Here is a 13,576-nt window from a genome sequence, read left to right as displayed (position 1 = left end):
TATACTAAAGACTAACTAAAATATTGCCATATAATGAGCAACAAAAAAGGCAAAGGCAGTAAACATTAACAGTGGCAGTCACTACATAATTATAGTTTCACCACAAAGAAGGCAGAACGATCCTGTTAATATACATCCAACAATAAAGCCCAGAGAAAAAGCAAGCAAACACTATGAACTTCAAGAAAACTCGAGAAATTCACCATCATGAGGAAAATTTAAAGCTTCAGTAAAGAAATCCGGTACAAGATAAATCAGTGTAGAGAAATCTGTACAGCTTAACAAGTCTAATGGATATTTAAAGGACATTATGTGCAACTACTGGGGAACATACATTCTTTTTCCAGTTCATGTGGAATATGTAAGAAACTGACCACAATGTAGAACAGAAAGCTAGTCAGAAAAAAATCTCACAGGTCATATTCTCTGGCACAATGATAAAAGAAACACAAATTAAAATTAAAAGTCCTAAAATAAAATATTGGCAAATTGTGTCCAGCAATGTATTAAAGTACACATACATATATGACCTGTTTGGGTTTATGCTAAGAATAAAAGGGGTTTAATATATTAAGTCAACTATCATAACTTTAAAGAAGACAATCACTAAAAATTAGATGCAGGGAAAAAACATTAAAATTCTACATCCAGGATGGGGTTATAACTCAGTGGTAGAGTACTTGCCTAGCATATGTGAGGCCCTGGGTTCGATTCTCAGCACCGCATATAAATAAAATAAAGGTCCATCGACAACTTTAAAAACTTTTTAAAAAATTCAATATCCATTCATAATTAAAACTATTAGCAAACAGAAATAGAAGAAAATTCCTTAATTTGATAAAGGCCACTTATGGAAAAAATATTAAACAGTGCAATGTCCAAAACATTAAGACAATGTTCACTTTCAGTTCTTTTCAACATTATGCTGCAGATCCTGGCCAATGCAGAAATATAAGAAATCCTTTAAAAGTATAAATATCAGGAAGAAAACTGCCATTATGTGCAGAACACATAAACAACTCAAAATATCTAGGTATTTTATTAGAACATAAGTTTAGCAAAATTGCTGAATCTAAAATCAATACATTTCTATACTCTGCAACAATCAGAATAGGATAATTTTAAAATCCAATATACCATAATACATAAAAAATAAACTCCTATAAAGAAATCTAAGACAAGACATAAAGGCCTTTATGGAGAACATTGTTGTTTATTGAGAGACATTAAAGAAGACCTAATAAATGGAGAGATACACGACTGTTTCTGACTGGGAAGACACATTGAAAAGATGTAAATTTTCTCCAAGTTGATCAATAAATTCAATGCAACCATGAAAGAAAACGTGAATTGGGAGAAAATATGTGTAATACATTTAACTGACAAGAAACTGGGACCCAAAATATATAAAATCATGAATCTATGTGGGGTGGGGGAGAGCCACAACCTAACAGAAAAAGGGGCAAAAAACAGGAATAAGTATTTCACAGAAGAGGACCTAAATATGAAAAGTTAATTTCATTAGTGATTAGGGAAATGCAAAGTAAACCCACAGTAGGATACCATGTAGCCATCCAATTAGCAAACACTAAAGACAATCAAGACCATGTGTTTGCTGAACTGTGAAGCCCTGGGAAACCTGAACCATTGCCATGGGAGTGAAACTAGTACAAATACTTTAGAAAGCCACTCAGCATGACTGAATTAAGCTGACTCTGTTAGAGCAGCAGTTCTCCAATGTTTGGTCTTAAGCCTCTTTACAATCTTAAAAATCATCAAGGAGCCCAGGCGCAGTGGCGCTTGCCTATAATCCCAGAAGGTTTGGGTGGCTGAGGCAGGAGGATCTCAAGTTCAAAGCCAGCCTCAGCACAAAGTGAGGCACTACACAATTTAGTGAGACCCCAGCTCTACATAAAATACAAAATAGGGCTGGGGATGTGGCTCAGTGGTCGAGTGCCCTTGAGTTCAATCCCCTGACCCAAAAAAACAAAAACAAAAAAATTATCAAGGAACTCAAAAAGCTGTTGTTCATATGAGTTCTATCTATCAATATTTGCCACATAAAAAGTTTAAATGAAGACTTTTTAAAACACAAAATAAACAAATATATACTTGATCAGCTATCAAAGCAGTGATTTTATCAAACATCTGGAAAATTTTTGATAACCTGGTGAGAAATGAAAGTGAAAAGGACAAATAATTTATTAATTAATGTTACATGAAAGTAGCTTTGTCCTCAGAGGCCCTCTGAAAGGGTCTCAGGGACCCTAGGGGTCCCTGGACCACCCTTTGAAAAAAACCATCCTAAAGCAATTCTTGCACATGTGCACAGGAGACAGGTACAAGAAGTTATTCATTCTTCAAATATTTATTGAGCATGTACCCTGTACCAGGCATTGTTCCAGACACTGAGAAAACAGCACAGAACAAAACAGACATGACCCCAGGCCACACAGAACTTACATTGTAATTGGGCAGAATGTTCACAGCAGCATTGTCTATAATAATAAAAAGTCCAAATCTCCAGAAATAGAAGAGCAGATAAATTGTGAAATAGTCATTGTGGCTATACAGCAGTGAAAACATGAAATAGTTACATGCAATAAACATAGATGGAAGTCTCAAAAAATGCTAGAAAAAAGTCACAGAAGAATACATACAGCATGAATCCATTTACATACAAGCTCAAAAACAGGTAAATCTAAACAACATTTTATTAGGAATACATACATAGATGATAGAGCCACAAATAAAAACATGGGAATTATCAACCAAAAATAACAGAAGAACATTCACCTCATGTGATGTGAATGGAGGGAGGACAAATGAGTAGGTAGCTGAGAATGTGCTAGTTCTTAAGCTGGAAGTTGATACATGTGTGATCATTTTATCTTTAAACCATACATACACGGTTGAATACTTTAGTATGTGTTATTTCACAATATTTTTAAGGAAAAAAGTTACAAGATCATGCAATACATACTTTCATCAGCAAAGATGAAATATCTGATACTTCAGTCCTTGCTTTGCTATGCAATCAACCAATGACAATTATAGAAAAGTAATTGATAATATGAAAAAAGAACAGGATAGATTTTTATTTACAGAACTTAACTAGATTCCCACAAGGTCAAAATCCAATGAGATCACAGTACTGCAGTGTTGCTCTTCCAAGTTGCCTCAATCACTGGCGTGTCTCTGGCTAACTGATCTTTATTCACTTGGTATAATTAATCATATTTATTATATTATTATGTAAAATAAAGCAGATAATGAAATGAGATAGGTGATGCAAATGCCAAAATAAATTGCCTTCTCTGGACTCTCAAAAGTACAAATTTCCTCTGGCACATTCTCATAATAATGCATGTGTGTGGTAAGTATTCCAACAATATGGAATGCATATGGCAGCTATTGACTGTTCCTCCAGAAGCATTAAAAACAGATTCCTTGCTGGTCACATAAATGCTGGTCACATAAATGGGCTGGGGATATAGTTCAGCTGGTAGAGTGCTTGCCTCGCATGCATAAGGCCCTGGGTTCAATCCCCAGCACCACCACAAAAAAAAAAAAAAAAAAAAGCCAATAGTTTTGCAATTGTTTCTGTGCCAAGATCATCACTGTTGGTGCCATTTTGCAGACCTATAAGATAGTTAAGATATGATTTCTCCTTATTTAAGGGATTAGCTACAAACTAGTATTTAATTCAGAAATTCTAAAAAAGTAAATAGATCTTGAAACATTTAATCCATCCCCCATACCCAAGTAGGGCAAGCAAACACAATCTTGGTTTAAGGAATTGGTATGAGGGAGAGACTAAGTCCCGCAGAAAGTGGCCAGCCTAAGAAGTAGGGAAGTAGAAAGTGCATTCTCCAGGCCTACACTCCCCAGCTGGGTCGAACACAGGGCTGCCAATCACCAGAAAGTTTCAGGCATAGCTGTAGCCATTTTTAAAGAAAAAAGAAAAAAGAAAAAAACCTCCTCTGCAGCCAAAAGACCTAGAATCATATTTAAGCTGGAATGGATAATGCCATCAGTGGGTGCTAAACTGCAAGTGGTAGTAGAATGGATTTGGCTGAAGCAGCTAGATCTTCAAAACTGCTCAGACACCCTAACCTGATGTCTTTGTTTTACTGGATAATATATGCCTGCAGCTTCTTGTCCTCTTCCTACTATGAGAGAGAAACTAGGAGGAAATGCTTTAGTTCTTAGATTCCACTCTGTTTCCTTAAATAAAAGACGAATGGGTAATTCTCTTGGTTGGAGATGGACATTTGTTGGACCACAATTTCCTAATGGACAGAGTTGCTGCTCTGAAATGAAAGGTGGTTGCTGCTACCTTTCATTTTGAACCTGTATGTACTCAAATACAAAGGGCTCTTCTTGTGCCTTCCTCAATTATATATATATATATATATATATATGTATATGCGCTGTAGAGGGACACAATATTTTATTTATTTATCTTTTTATGTGGTGCTGAGAATAGAACCCAGGGCCTCACATGTGCTAGGCAAGCACTCTACCACTGAGCCACAACCCCAATCCTTGCCTTCCTCATGCTCAGGAATGATACAGCTTTTCACTTCTTGTCTCTAGGTGGTAAGAACATAAGAGAATGGGTCCACTTCTGTTTTAGCTTCCATATCAGTATGCTACCAATTCCTACATTCTGTACTTTTATCTTAGGAGGTTATATGTAAACACTTAACATCTCCAGAAACACTTTTGTTTTGTTTTGTTTTGGTGGTGTTGGGGATTGAACCCAGGGTCTTATGCATGCAAGGCAAGCACTCTACCAACTGAGTTATATCCCCAGTCCTCCAGAAACTTTTTAAAGGACTATTGAACCAGCAAAGTAAACTCAGCATATAAGGAATACTCCTGTTAAGCCCTTCTAGCCTCATACCTATGACTCCCTAGCCTTCTCTCTATCCAAGACCATGGGCTTCACAATCCTGTATTTGATTTGAGGCACTGGCAGAAGTAGCAGTCAGATTTTGAATTTGACAACCTTTAAGTAGCAGCCCCTTACTCAATTTATCTTATATAAAATAAAGTAATCTCATGCTCAGTTTCAGATGATCCTTGCTGAGATTAATAGGCCCATAAGAGGACATTGTCTTAATTTAGTTCTATAGAGTGCAGGATAGAAGAAAAATGACACTGGGAAGAGATGGGAATCTATTTGAACAAGAAAGCTGCATCCTAAGCTTTTTATAGCCTTTTCTTTGTTCAGTCTATAGAATTTATTGTTTCACTCCCAGAATGTTATAGTTTATGTTTTTCCAGGCATGATTAAAATAAGTCTGCTCTGGAGTACAAAAATATATAGGCATATTGTGAACTGAGCTGCTATAAACATTGATGTGGCTGCATTACTACAGTATACTGATTTTAAGTCCTTTGGGTATAGACCAAGGAGAGGCATAACTGGGTCAAATGGTGATTCCATTTCAAGTTTTCCAAGGAATCTCCATACTACTTTCCAATTTGCAGTCCCACCAATAATGTATGTGTGTGCCTTTCCCCCACATTCTTGCCAACATTTATTGTTGTCTGTATTCTTGATAACTGCCATTCTGACTGGCGTGAGATGATTTGCATTTCTCTAATTACTAGAGATGCTGAACATTTTTTCCCATATTTGGGAAATATCATCTAGGGCTGGGGTTGTACCTCAGTGGCAAAGTGCTTGCCTAGCACGTATGAGGCACTGAGTTTGATCCTCAGCATCACATTAAAAATAAATAAAATAAAGGTATTGTGTCCATGTATAAGTAAATGAATGAAAAAAAAAAAAAAGACCTACCATCTAGCAGAGGGAGGGAGACAATGATAATAAAGGCACAGTTTTTAAACTGCTATGACAAAGGACAGTGGAGCACAAAAAAAGGCAGTTAAATCTACCAGGAGGTGGAGTGTGTTGAAGGCTTCCTCAGGCTGGCAAGGCATGCAGACAGGTGGCCAAGGAAACGTGGACGAAGACAGAAGGAGGTGCATAAAAGACAGAATGTGGCATCATAGCTGTGGAAAATGGAAGTGCCAAGGAGTGCTCAGGTGACAAGATTATTAAGCAGGAAGAAAGAGATCACTAGATTTGGAAATGGGAGATTATTCCCGACCTTTGCCAGAACCATCTCAGTAGGGTAGCAGGTCAGAAGCCTGCTGCTGTGAACTAAAAAGTGTGAAAAGCAAAAAAAAAAAAAAAAAAAGAGTAAACAGAGGTGAAAACAAGGTTAGGCTATTTTTTGCAACCATTAACTTTTTTTAACTTCCAAGCCTATTAATTAAGCTACAATTAGGATCAAATAGATTTTATGTTTCTATTAAAAAATGACTCCCAACCACAATTCACTAACTTAAAAACAAACTTTTAGACATAATCCATCTTAATTTAGAGACTGCCTATATTAAGTCAAATGCGTAACATAAACATTTCCATACATCTACTCTGCCAACACTCGTTTTTCTTTCATGTATTTAAAAATAAATAACATTTGTAAGTGTTTATAGTAGAAAAGGTGCTTTATTTTACATACCATTGGTACATGATACATAAAACTGCCTAAATCAGTTTTAAATACAACAGTTACACCGTAAGTGGTCAAAGACCAGGTCTACTTTGCAACTACTTCATTTGTGATCTGAAGACTTCAATACTAATATTGTTATTAAATACTAATAAATTCTTCATATCCAATGATACAAATGGTGTTCATAAGTGCTGTTATTTTTTAAAATAAAAGTATCTTTAGCTATAGACCATATCTCTAATCAGAACGAATCTTTGCTAATCTATTATTTTAAATAATGAATCAACAGTTTCACTCTCCCATAGATAATTATATTTGTGCAACTGAGTTATGGGGCAGAGGTACATCATACATGCAATTAGATTATTTCAATTTTTTAATGCAGATAAAATTGAGTTTATATATACCCTATTTCTGGTTAAATTGCCAAAATAGTTTACTAAACTAAAGTCAATACAATATTTTAGAAAACATAATTGTAAGAGCATGCAACATCAAAAATATTGATACTTATGGGAACCAAAGTTGCAGAGTACAGAAAGAGGAGTGTGACACAAAAGCTCATTACATCTGAGTTGTTTACCCAACTGGGAAGCGTAAAGAAAGTAATTTAAGTCATGGTAAATCATCTTATGAAAACATATCTGCCAGGGATGGGGATGTGGCTCAGTGACAGAGTGCTTGCCTGGCATGTGTGAGGCCCTAGGTTCCATCCCCAGCACTGAAGGTTTAAAAAAAAAAAAAAAAGCAAAGAAAGAAAAATATCTGCATGATACAGCCACTGTTATACAAAGGGATCTTCACTTAGAAAATGTATAAATCACAAGAAGCTAAATGTACTCCTCTCATTATTTGCCCAATTCATTCTCTTCATGAACATACAGCTATCTCTTATTAACTGTTAATATTAAAAGCCATTAGAGATTTTCTAATGGCATCTTTCAGTCACCAATCCCTTATCAGAAAGATAAACTTGACTGGTGCTCAGTATACTAATGTCAAATTAAAAAAACAAACAAAACTTGGCTAATTCTCAAAATAAAAAAGATTCATTATTTTAACAAATCCCTTGGTATGAAAAGGCTGCCCTTCCTTCTAAGAAGTAAGTGATATGTTAGCCAAAGTTTTTCTAATAAAGCAGATAGATACTTAAAATAATTGGGTTTAAGACATATACTATTAAACTTTCCATTCTTATTATTTTTATAACTAAGCACACACACATACACAACAAATCCTAGCACTTAATATGTGCAAAATTGCTTACCATTTATTTTCATTTTAACTTTGGTTAAGTATTTCTTTAGCCTATATCAGACATGTTATGGAAGCTATACAATGATTACAAACATAATAATGAGGTAAGTTAAAATTCTACTAGTGCAAAAAGCAAGTATATGCCAAAAGCAAAGCATATGAATTAAACAAATGCAGAATGAAGCTCTCGCCAAGGAAACTGCTGGGACAACAAACCAGAGAAGCTCCTTGTAAACATTATAAAGTACACATTTAAAGAATCAGGATTCATATAGCCACAAAAAAAAAAAAAAAAGGTATTCTAACAACACTATAGTAGTGCATTTATTTTATCTTTAGAGTTCAGAAACCACTCATTATGTGTCTAACAATTTGCATATTTTCTTCAAAAGAAACTTAATTAGTGAGACACATTAATTACAAATACTGTAGTATAAAAATCCCAGTTCTTTACAAAAATTATATATTAAAATATTCTATACACTTTAAATTAGTAACTGGAACACGCATATATATCAATTCTGCACAATTAAATCCATCTTTGCTGGGGATATTATACACAAAGTGTGAGGACATTGCTACTCAGTCAACCTAAACTGGCATAAGGTTATGTGGTATTAAAAAGATAGACCGGTGCCCTTACAGTTATTGTAGCTCTTAGTGAGAAAAATCTTTTCTGCAATTATTGCTCTGTATATATTCATTCCAGATTTGAATAGGCAGTGGAACCATGAAATTCCTAAAATATTTAAAACAAGTTACCTGTAGCAGAGTGTTCATAATATTCATCTGCATCTTTAAGGTTGTAAAGAACCTGAGTTAGCTGTCTAATGCTTATATTTTCATTGTAAAAAAGTTTATACAATTTTGAGGTAAAAATGATGCAAAAATAAAACATCTAGAGCATTTACAAAAATCTTACAAATGTTTAAAACACTATTTCAAAACTTGGGTCCCGTTAAGGTGCTTCTTTCTTCTGCAGTAGGAGGACATACACTTTAATTTTGAATTTTAAGTTATGAAGCTTTTAATTTCAGAAAAAGCAAAGGTAAAACCATTAAGACACATGAACATGTTCAATGTTCAGGGACATACTCTACATCTGATGAAAATACAAAATTTTAGTACTGAAAGGGGCCTTGAAGGCAAACTCTTTTAATTCTCTCATCTGTAAGTGAGGAAATTAAGGGCCAGGTAAATTAAGTGCTTTAACCAAATGTATATTCAAATACATTGGCCTGGTATGAATCAAGAATACCCATTATTATTTTTTTTTAATCTTACCATGATTTTGAAAAATAGAAATTCAAAAGCAGTTTCTGAACTTGCCTTTCTCTCTCTAAAATTTTTTAAGCTCTGTGCTAACTATGATTAAAAGAATCAAATGACTACTAACATTAGTATCACAAATATTATCCATAGAAGATAGCTGTTGGAGGATCACCGCTCATAGACAATAAAGTTAGAGGAAGTATTCAATGATAGATCATTTACAATGTAGCGAACACTTACTAAGTAAGACAGCGAAGTGTACACCAGTCAGTTACTAGAATCATCTCAATAATTCTAGGATGACTGAGTTACATAGCCTTTAAAAAAGGTATTGGGATATTAAAGCCTTCTAACTTTTATCTTGATTTTATTATTTTTCTTTGTAAAAGAGCTATATGTGTAAGGAAGAATCCATATACTAATTTTCAGAGAGTCTTTGCTTTTCTATTTTTATTTGGATCTAGAATTGAGCAAATACATTTTAAGAACAACTTACAAACTCAAATTCATAACTGCTAGAAATACAGTCTTTTAAATGACAAATCTTCACAACCAGTTACTAATAAATAATCATCATCACAACAGCTTCAGTTAAAAAAAAAAAAGAAAAAAATTCAATTTAAAGGTGCTTTTTTATTGTTACCTTGAAGCCATCGAACTTGTGTAGCTGGTCCATATCCCTTTTCATTCTTTGCTGATATCCTGAACACAATGGCAGGCCTGGATGTATAATCAATATGTGCATTTGCAAGTTGCCCAGCAGTTACTATACATGATGTTTTAAGACCACAATAAATCCTCATGAACACAAGCTGGCTTGGATTATCTTGGATCTGTGCTGTGCGGATAGCCAAGTAGGCTGAATATTCCAAAATATTTCCAGAAGGTGAAGTTGGAGGCTCCCAGGAAAGGTGGATACCTTCAACATTCTAAAAAAAAAAAAGAGTGGGGGAGCAGGTAAAGGTTCTCAAGTTTTCTCTTTTAGTATTTATTATGTTAAGTCTATCTTTAGAACACAAAATGCTTCTTTTTGCTAAAGTAATTGCATTAGATGTTAGATCTCATATTGCTGACTTTTGAAAAGCTACCTTAGTGGGATCTACAATGTTTAATTCATGCCCACTTTTAACAAACATAATAAGCTTTAAATATCTGCCTGTTATACCCTAAAAAAAGGATTTTTCTCTAATGCAGATCTTTTCTTCCCTAAGGAAGGGAATGACTTACAATAAAATACAATCCAATGTCATATGTTCTATTAAAATTCTCCAGCATGAACTTTGGGATACATAACAATATGAACAAAGCAGATTTCCCTGCTTCTCTATGATTTGGATGCTTATAATTCTGCTTGAGATTTTTGTAATTAAAATACCAAGAGTGATTAGCAAAGAATATTTTTTAAACTTTTAATCCACCTCTTTTAGATATCTCTGATTTCATTAGATCCTAGCAAAAATTTCTAAAGAGTTTACTTAATATAAGAAGTTTCAAATAATATCACCAACAAGTCTTGACTTGACATCTTACCTTTGAAATTCTGACTGCTGAAGGGGCTCCAGGAAAACCAGGAATACAAGTTTTAAATTCACTGATTTTGCTGAAAGGGCCTATTCCACAACCATTGATTGCAGCAACCCTAAACCTGTACCCAGTGCCCGGAACAAGATCTTGTTTCTTAAGTAAACTGTAGTCAGGTACATCTGCATTTCCTACCTAAAATGTAATATATAGAGAGGAACAATTAATTTATTAGAAACAATTAATTTATTATTTAAATTTTTTAATTATTTAATCTTCACTGAACAATAAAACTCTTAAAGTTCCAATTCACATTTATTTCTCTCACTCTAAGCAATAAACCCTCTAATACAGAAGCAACCAATAAGCCCATTAATCAGTGATTATTATTCAGAGAATAAGTATTTTTCCAGTAAGGGTATTCTGCACATAAAATGTACGAAGGTAGAAAAAAAATTACCAACCATTTTATAAAAACAAAGTAACAATTATCCTAACTCCATGCAAACTTAATTTGGAGCAGAATCTCAGGTTTACTGTTTAATAATAGTCTTCCCAAGAACAATACCCTTAGAGCCGGGCACATGCCTGTAATCCCAGCGGCTCCAGATGTTAGAGGCAGGAGGATCGCAAGTTCAAAGCCAGCCTCAGCAAAAAGCGAGGCACTAAAAGCAACTCGGTGACAACCTGTCTCTAAATAAAATACAAAATAGGGCTGGGAGGCTGGGGTTGTGGCTCAGTGTTAGAGCACTTGCCTAGCATGCGTGAGGCACTGGGTTCGATCCCCAGCACCACATAAAAATAAACAAATAAAGTTATTGTGTCCATCCACAACTAAAAAATATTAAGAAAAAAAAAATAGGGCTGGGCATGTGGCTCAGTGGTTGAATGCCCCTGAGTTCAATCCCCAGTACCAAAAATAAAGAACAACACTCTTAGAGACAGGCAAGCAAGTTTGACAGAAAAGGAGAGATCAACACATAGTATAGTGAATTTTAAAAATTTATATCCAGGACACTGAATAAATGTTAAATAATTAGATTACATATTCTAAGAAGTTAAATCATAACATTTATTACTTTCAAATTTTATACATTCTCCTTAAACCCTCACAATCTCCCTGTGGGCCAGGGGCTGCCAATGTATCATAGATGAGGAAGCTGAGTCTCAAGAGGTTAAATAAGTGACCTGCCCTCTTCGTACTGCTGAGTGCTAGAGCTAGTGAGTCAAAACCAAGTTCCTGGCTCTAAATTTTATGTTATTTCACTTTTTTTCTTTCTTTGTTTCTTTCTTTCTTTGTACCAGTGATTGAACTTAGGGGCGCTTAATCACTGAACCACTTCCCCAGCCCTTTTTTTATTTTTTGAGACAGGGCCTCAGTAAGTTGCTGAGGCTGGCTTTGAACTTGTGATCTTCCTGCCTCAGTCTCCTGAGCTGCCAGGATTACAGATGTGTGTCACCATGCCTCACTATGCTCTTTACTTCTTTTAGGAAAAATCAGGCAGCTAATCGGCCCTTATATGGATATGTCCTTATATATAACAGCCAACTGCAGCCAGAAATTTCATTAAGCATAATACTAACAAATTATTAACCAGAATTTGTTCTTGTCAATATTGGAAAAATTCATTGTGAAAAAGAGGGACATCAAGAGTAATATTAGAGAAATTCAAATATAAGTAATATATATAGTAAATGATATACAAGTTGGGTATCACTTTTATGTGATACAAGTGATCATATACTTGGATTTTGGATAGGTATCCCTCATCCAAAATTCTTGGTACAAGAAGCATTTGGCGGGTGCTGGGGTTATAGCTCAGCGGTAGAGTGCTTGTTTCACGCATGTGAGGCACTGGGTTCGATCCTTAGCACCACATAAAAATAAATAAAATAAAATAAAGATATTGTATCCATCTTAAAAAAAAAAAGGAAGCATTTCAGATCTCAGGATTTTTTTTAGGTTCTGGAATATCAGCATACACATGAGATTTCTTAGGGATAAGACCTAAGCTAAACACAAAATTTATTTATGTTTCATGTATACTGTTGGGAGTTGCCCTGGCTCCAAAGACTAACTTCCCCATCCCCCAAGAAGAGCCGTCCAATGGTGAGCCCTGGCTGACTCACATGATCCTTACCCACCAATCAGAGCCCTGCTGGCTCACCTGATCCTACCCACCAATCAGACTAGCCCTGCTGGCTCACCTGATCCTTACCCTCCAATCAAAAAGCACCCCATGCCAACTGTCAAGCCACCTCTGGCTCTATAAATACGCAGAGCTGTTCCCCAATAAATGGGCATTTGCTCTGTCCCAGACAAGCCTTGTTCATTCTTTCATATACCTTATACAAATCACCTAAAGATAAGTTAGTATGCCTTCATTTTTATTCTGGCTTGTCACATGAGGTCAGATATGGATTATTCCACTTATGGCAGCATGTTGACACTCAAAAAAGTTCTGGCTTTTAAGCATTTAGGATTTCAGATTTTTAAACTTATTATCTCCTTTTGGAAAGATCTAAAAAATTAAAGTAAATATCTATTTCCTTGACAATCCCCTCTCAGAAATTCTCCATCTAAAAAAAAATTAGTCCAACACTCTTTAGAACTGTTATCTACTTAATTAATTCTTAGAAGGCTGATAATGTTTCAATTAATGTATCTATAAGGGGGTCAGACTCAATGGAAAAGCATTCAATAGCATATTGGGGCTTTTACACTTTTTAAAATGTAAAATCAGGAACAAAAAAAAATCTCTCAATAAAAAAGAATGTTTCATTCTTTTGTGTGTGTGTGTGCGCGCGCATGTGGTACTGGGGACTGAACCCAGGGCCTTGTTCATGTGAAGCAAGCACTCTACCAACTGAGCTATATCCCCGGCCCTCTCTTTTTTTTTTTTTTTGAAAGACTGAACCCAGGAGTGCTTTACAACTGAGCAATAACCCCTGTCCTTTTTCTTTTGAGAAAGCATCTCACTAAATTGTTT

At 35.1% G+C, this 13,576-nt stretch overlaps 1 protein-coding gene across 2 annotated transcripts in view; it reads right to left on the bottom strand.

The window, feature by feature from the left end:
* Txnrd1 (thioredoxin reductase 1) overlaps nt 1-13,576 on the bottom strand; it is a 235,910-nt gene that overhangs the window by 192,915 nt on the left and 29,419 nt on the right. For both annotated transcript variants that reach the window (XM_046429531.2, XM_046429532.2), the window contains exons 14-15: nt 10,596-10,781; nt 9,709-9,994 (exon numbers count right to left, since the gene is read on the bottom strand). In XM_046429531.2, coding sequence (XP_046285487.1) covers nt 9,709-9,994; nt 10,596-10,781 — 472 coding nt within the window. The remainder of the gene's footprint in view (nt 1-9,708; nt 9,995-10,595; nt 10,782-13,576) is intronic.

The sequence above is a fragment of the Marmota monax genome, unplaced genomic scaffold (genome assembly GCF_021218885.2).
Source record: "Marmota monax isolate L192 unplaced genomic scaffold, Marmota_monax_Labrador192_F-V1.1 WCK01_AAM20220418_F8-fsc00051, whole genome shotgun sequence".
Lineage (NCBI taxonomy): Eukaryota > Metazoa > Chordata > Mammalia > Rodentia > Sciuridae > Marmota > Marmota monax.
This window is presented reverse-complemented; position numbering and strand designations above follow the sequence as displayed.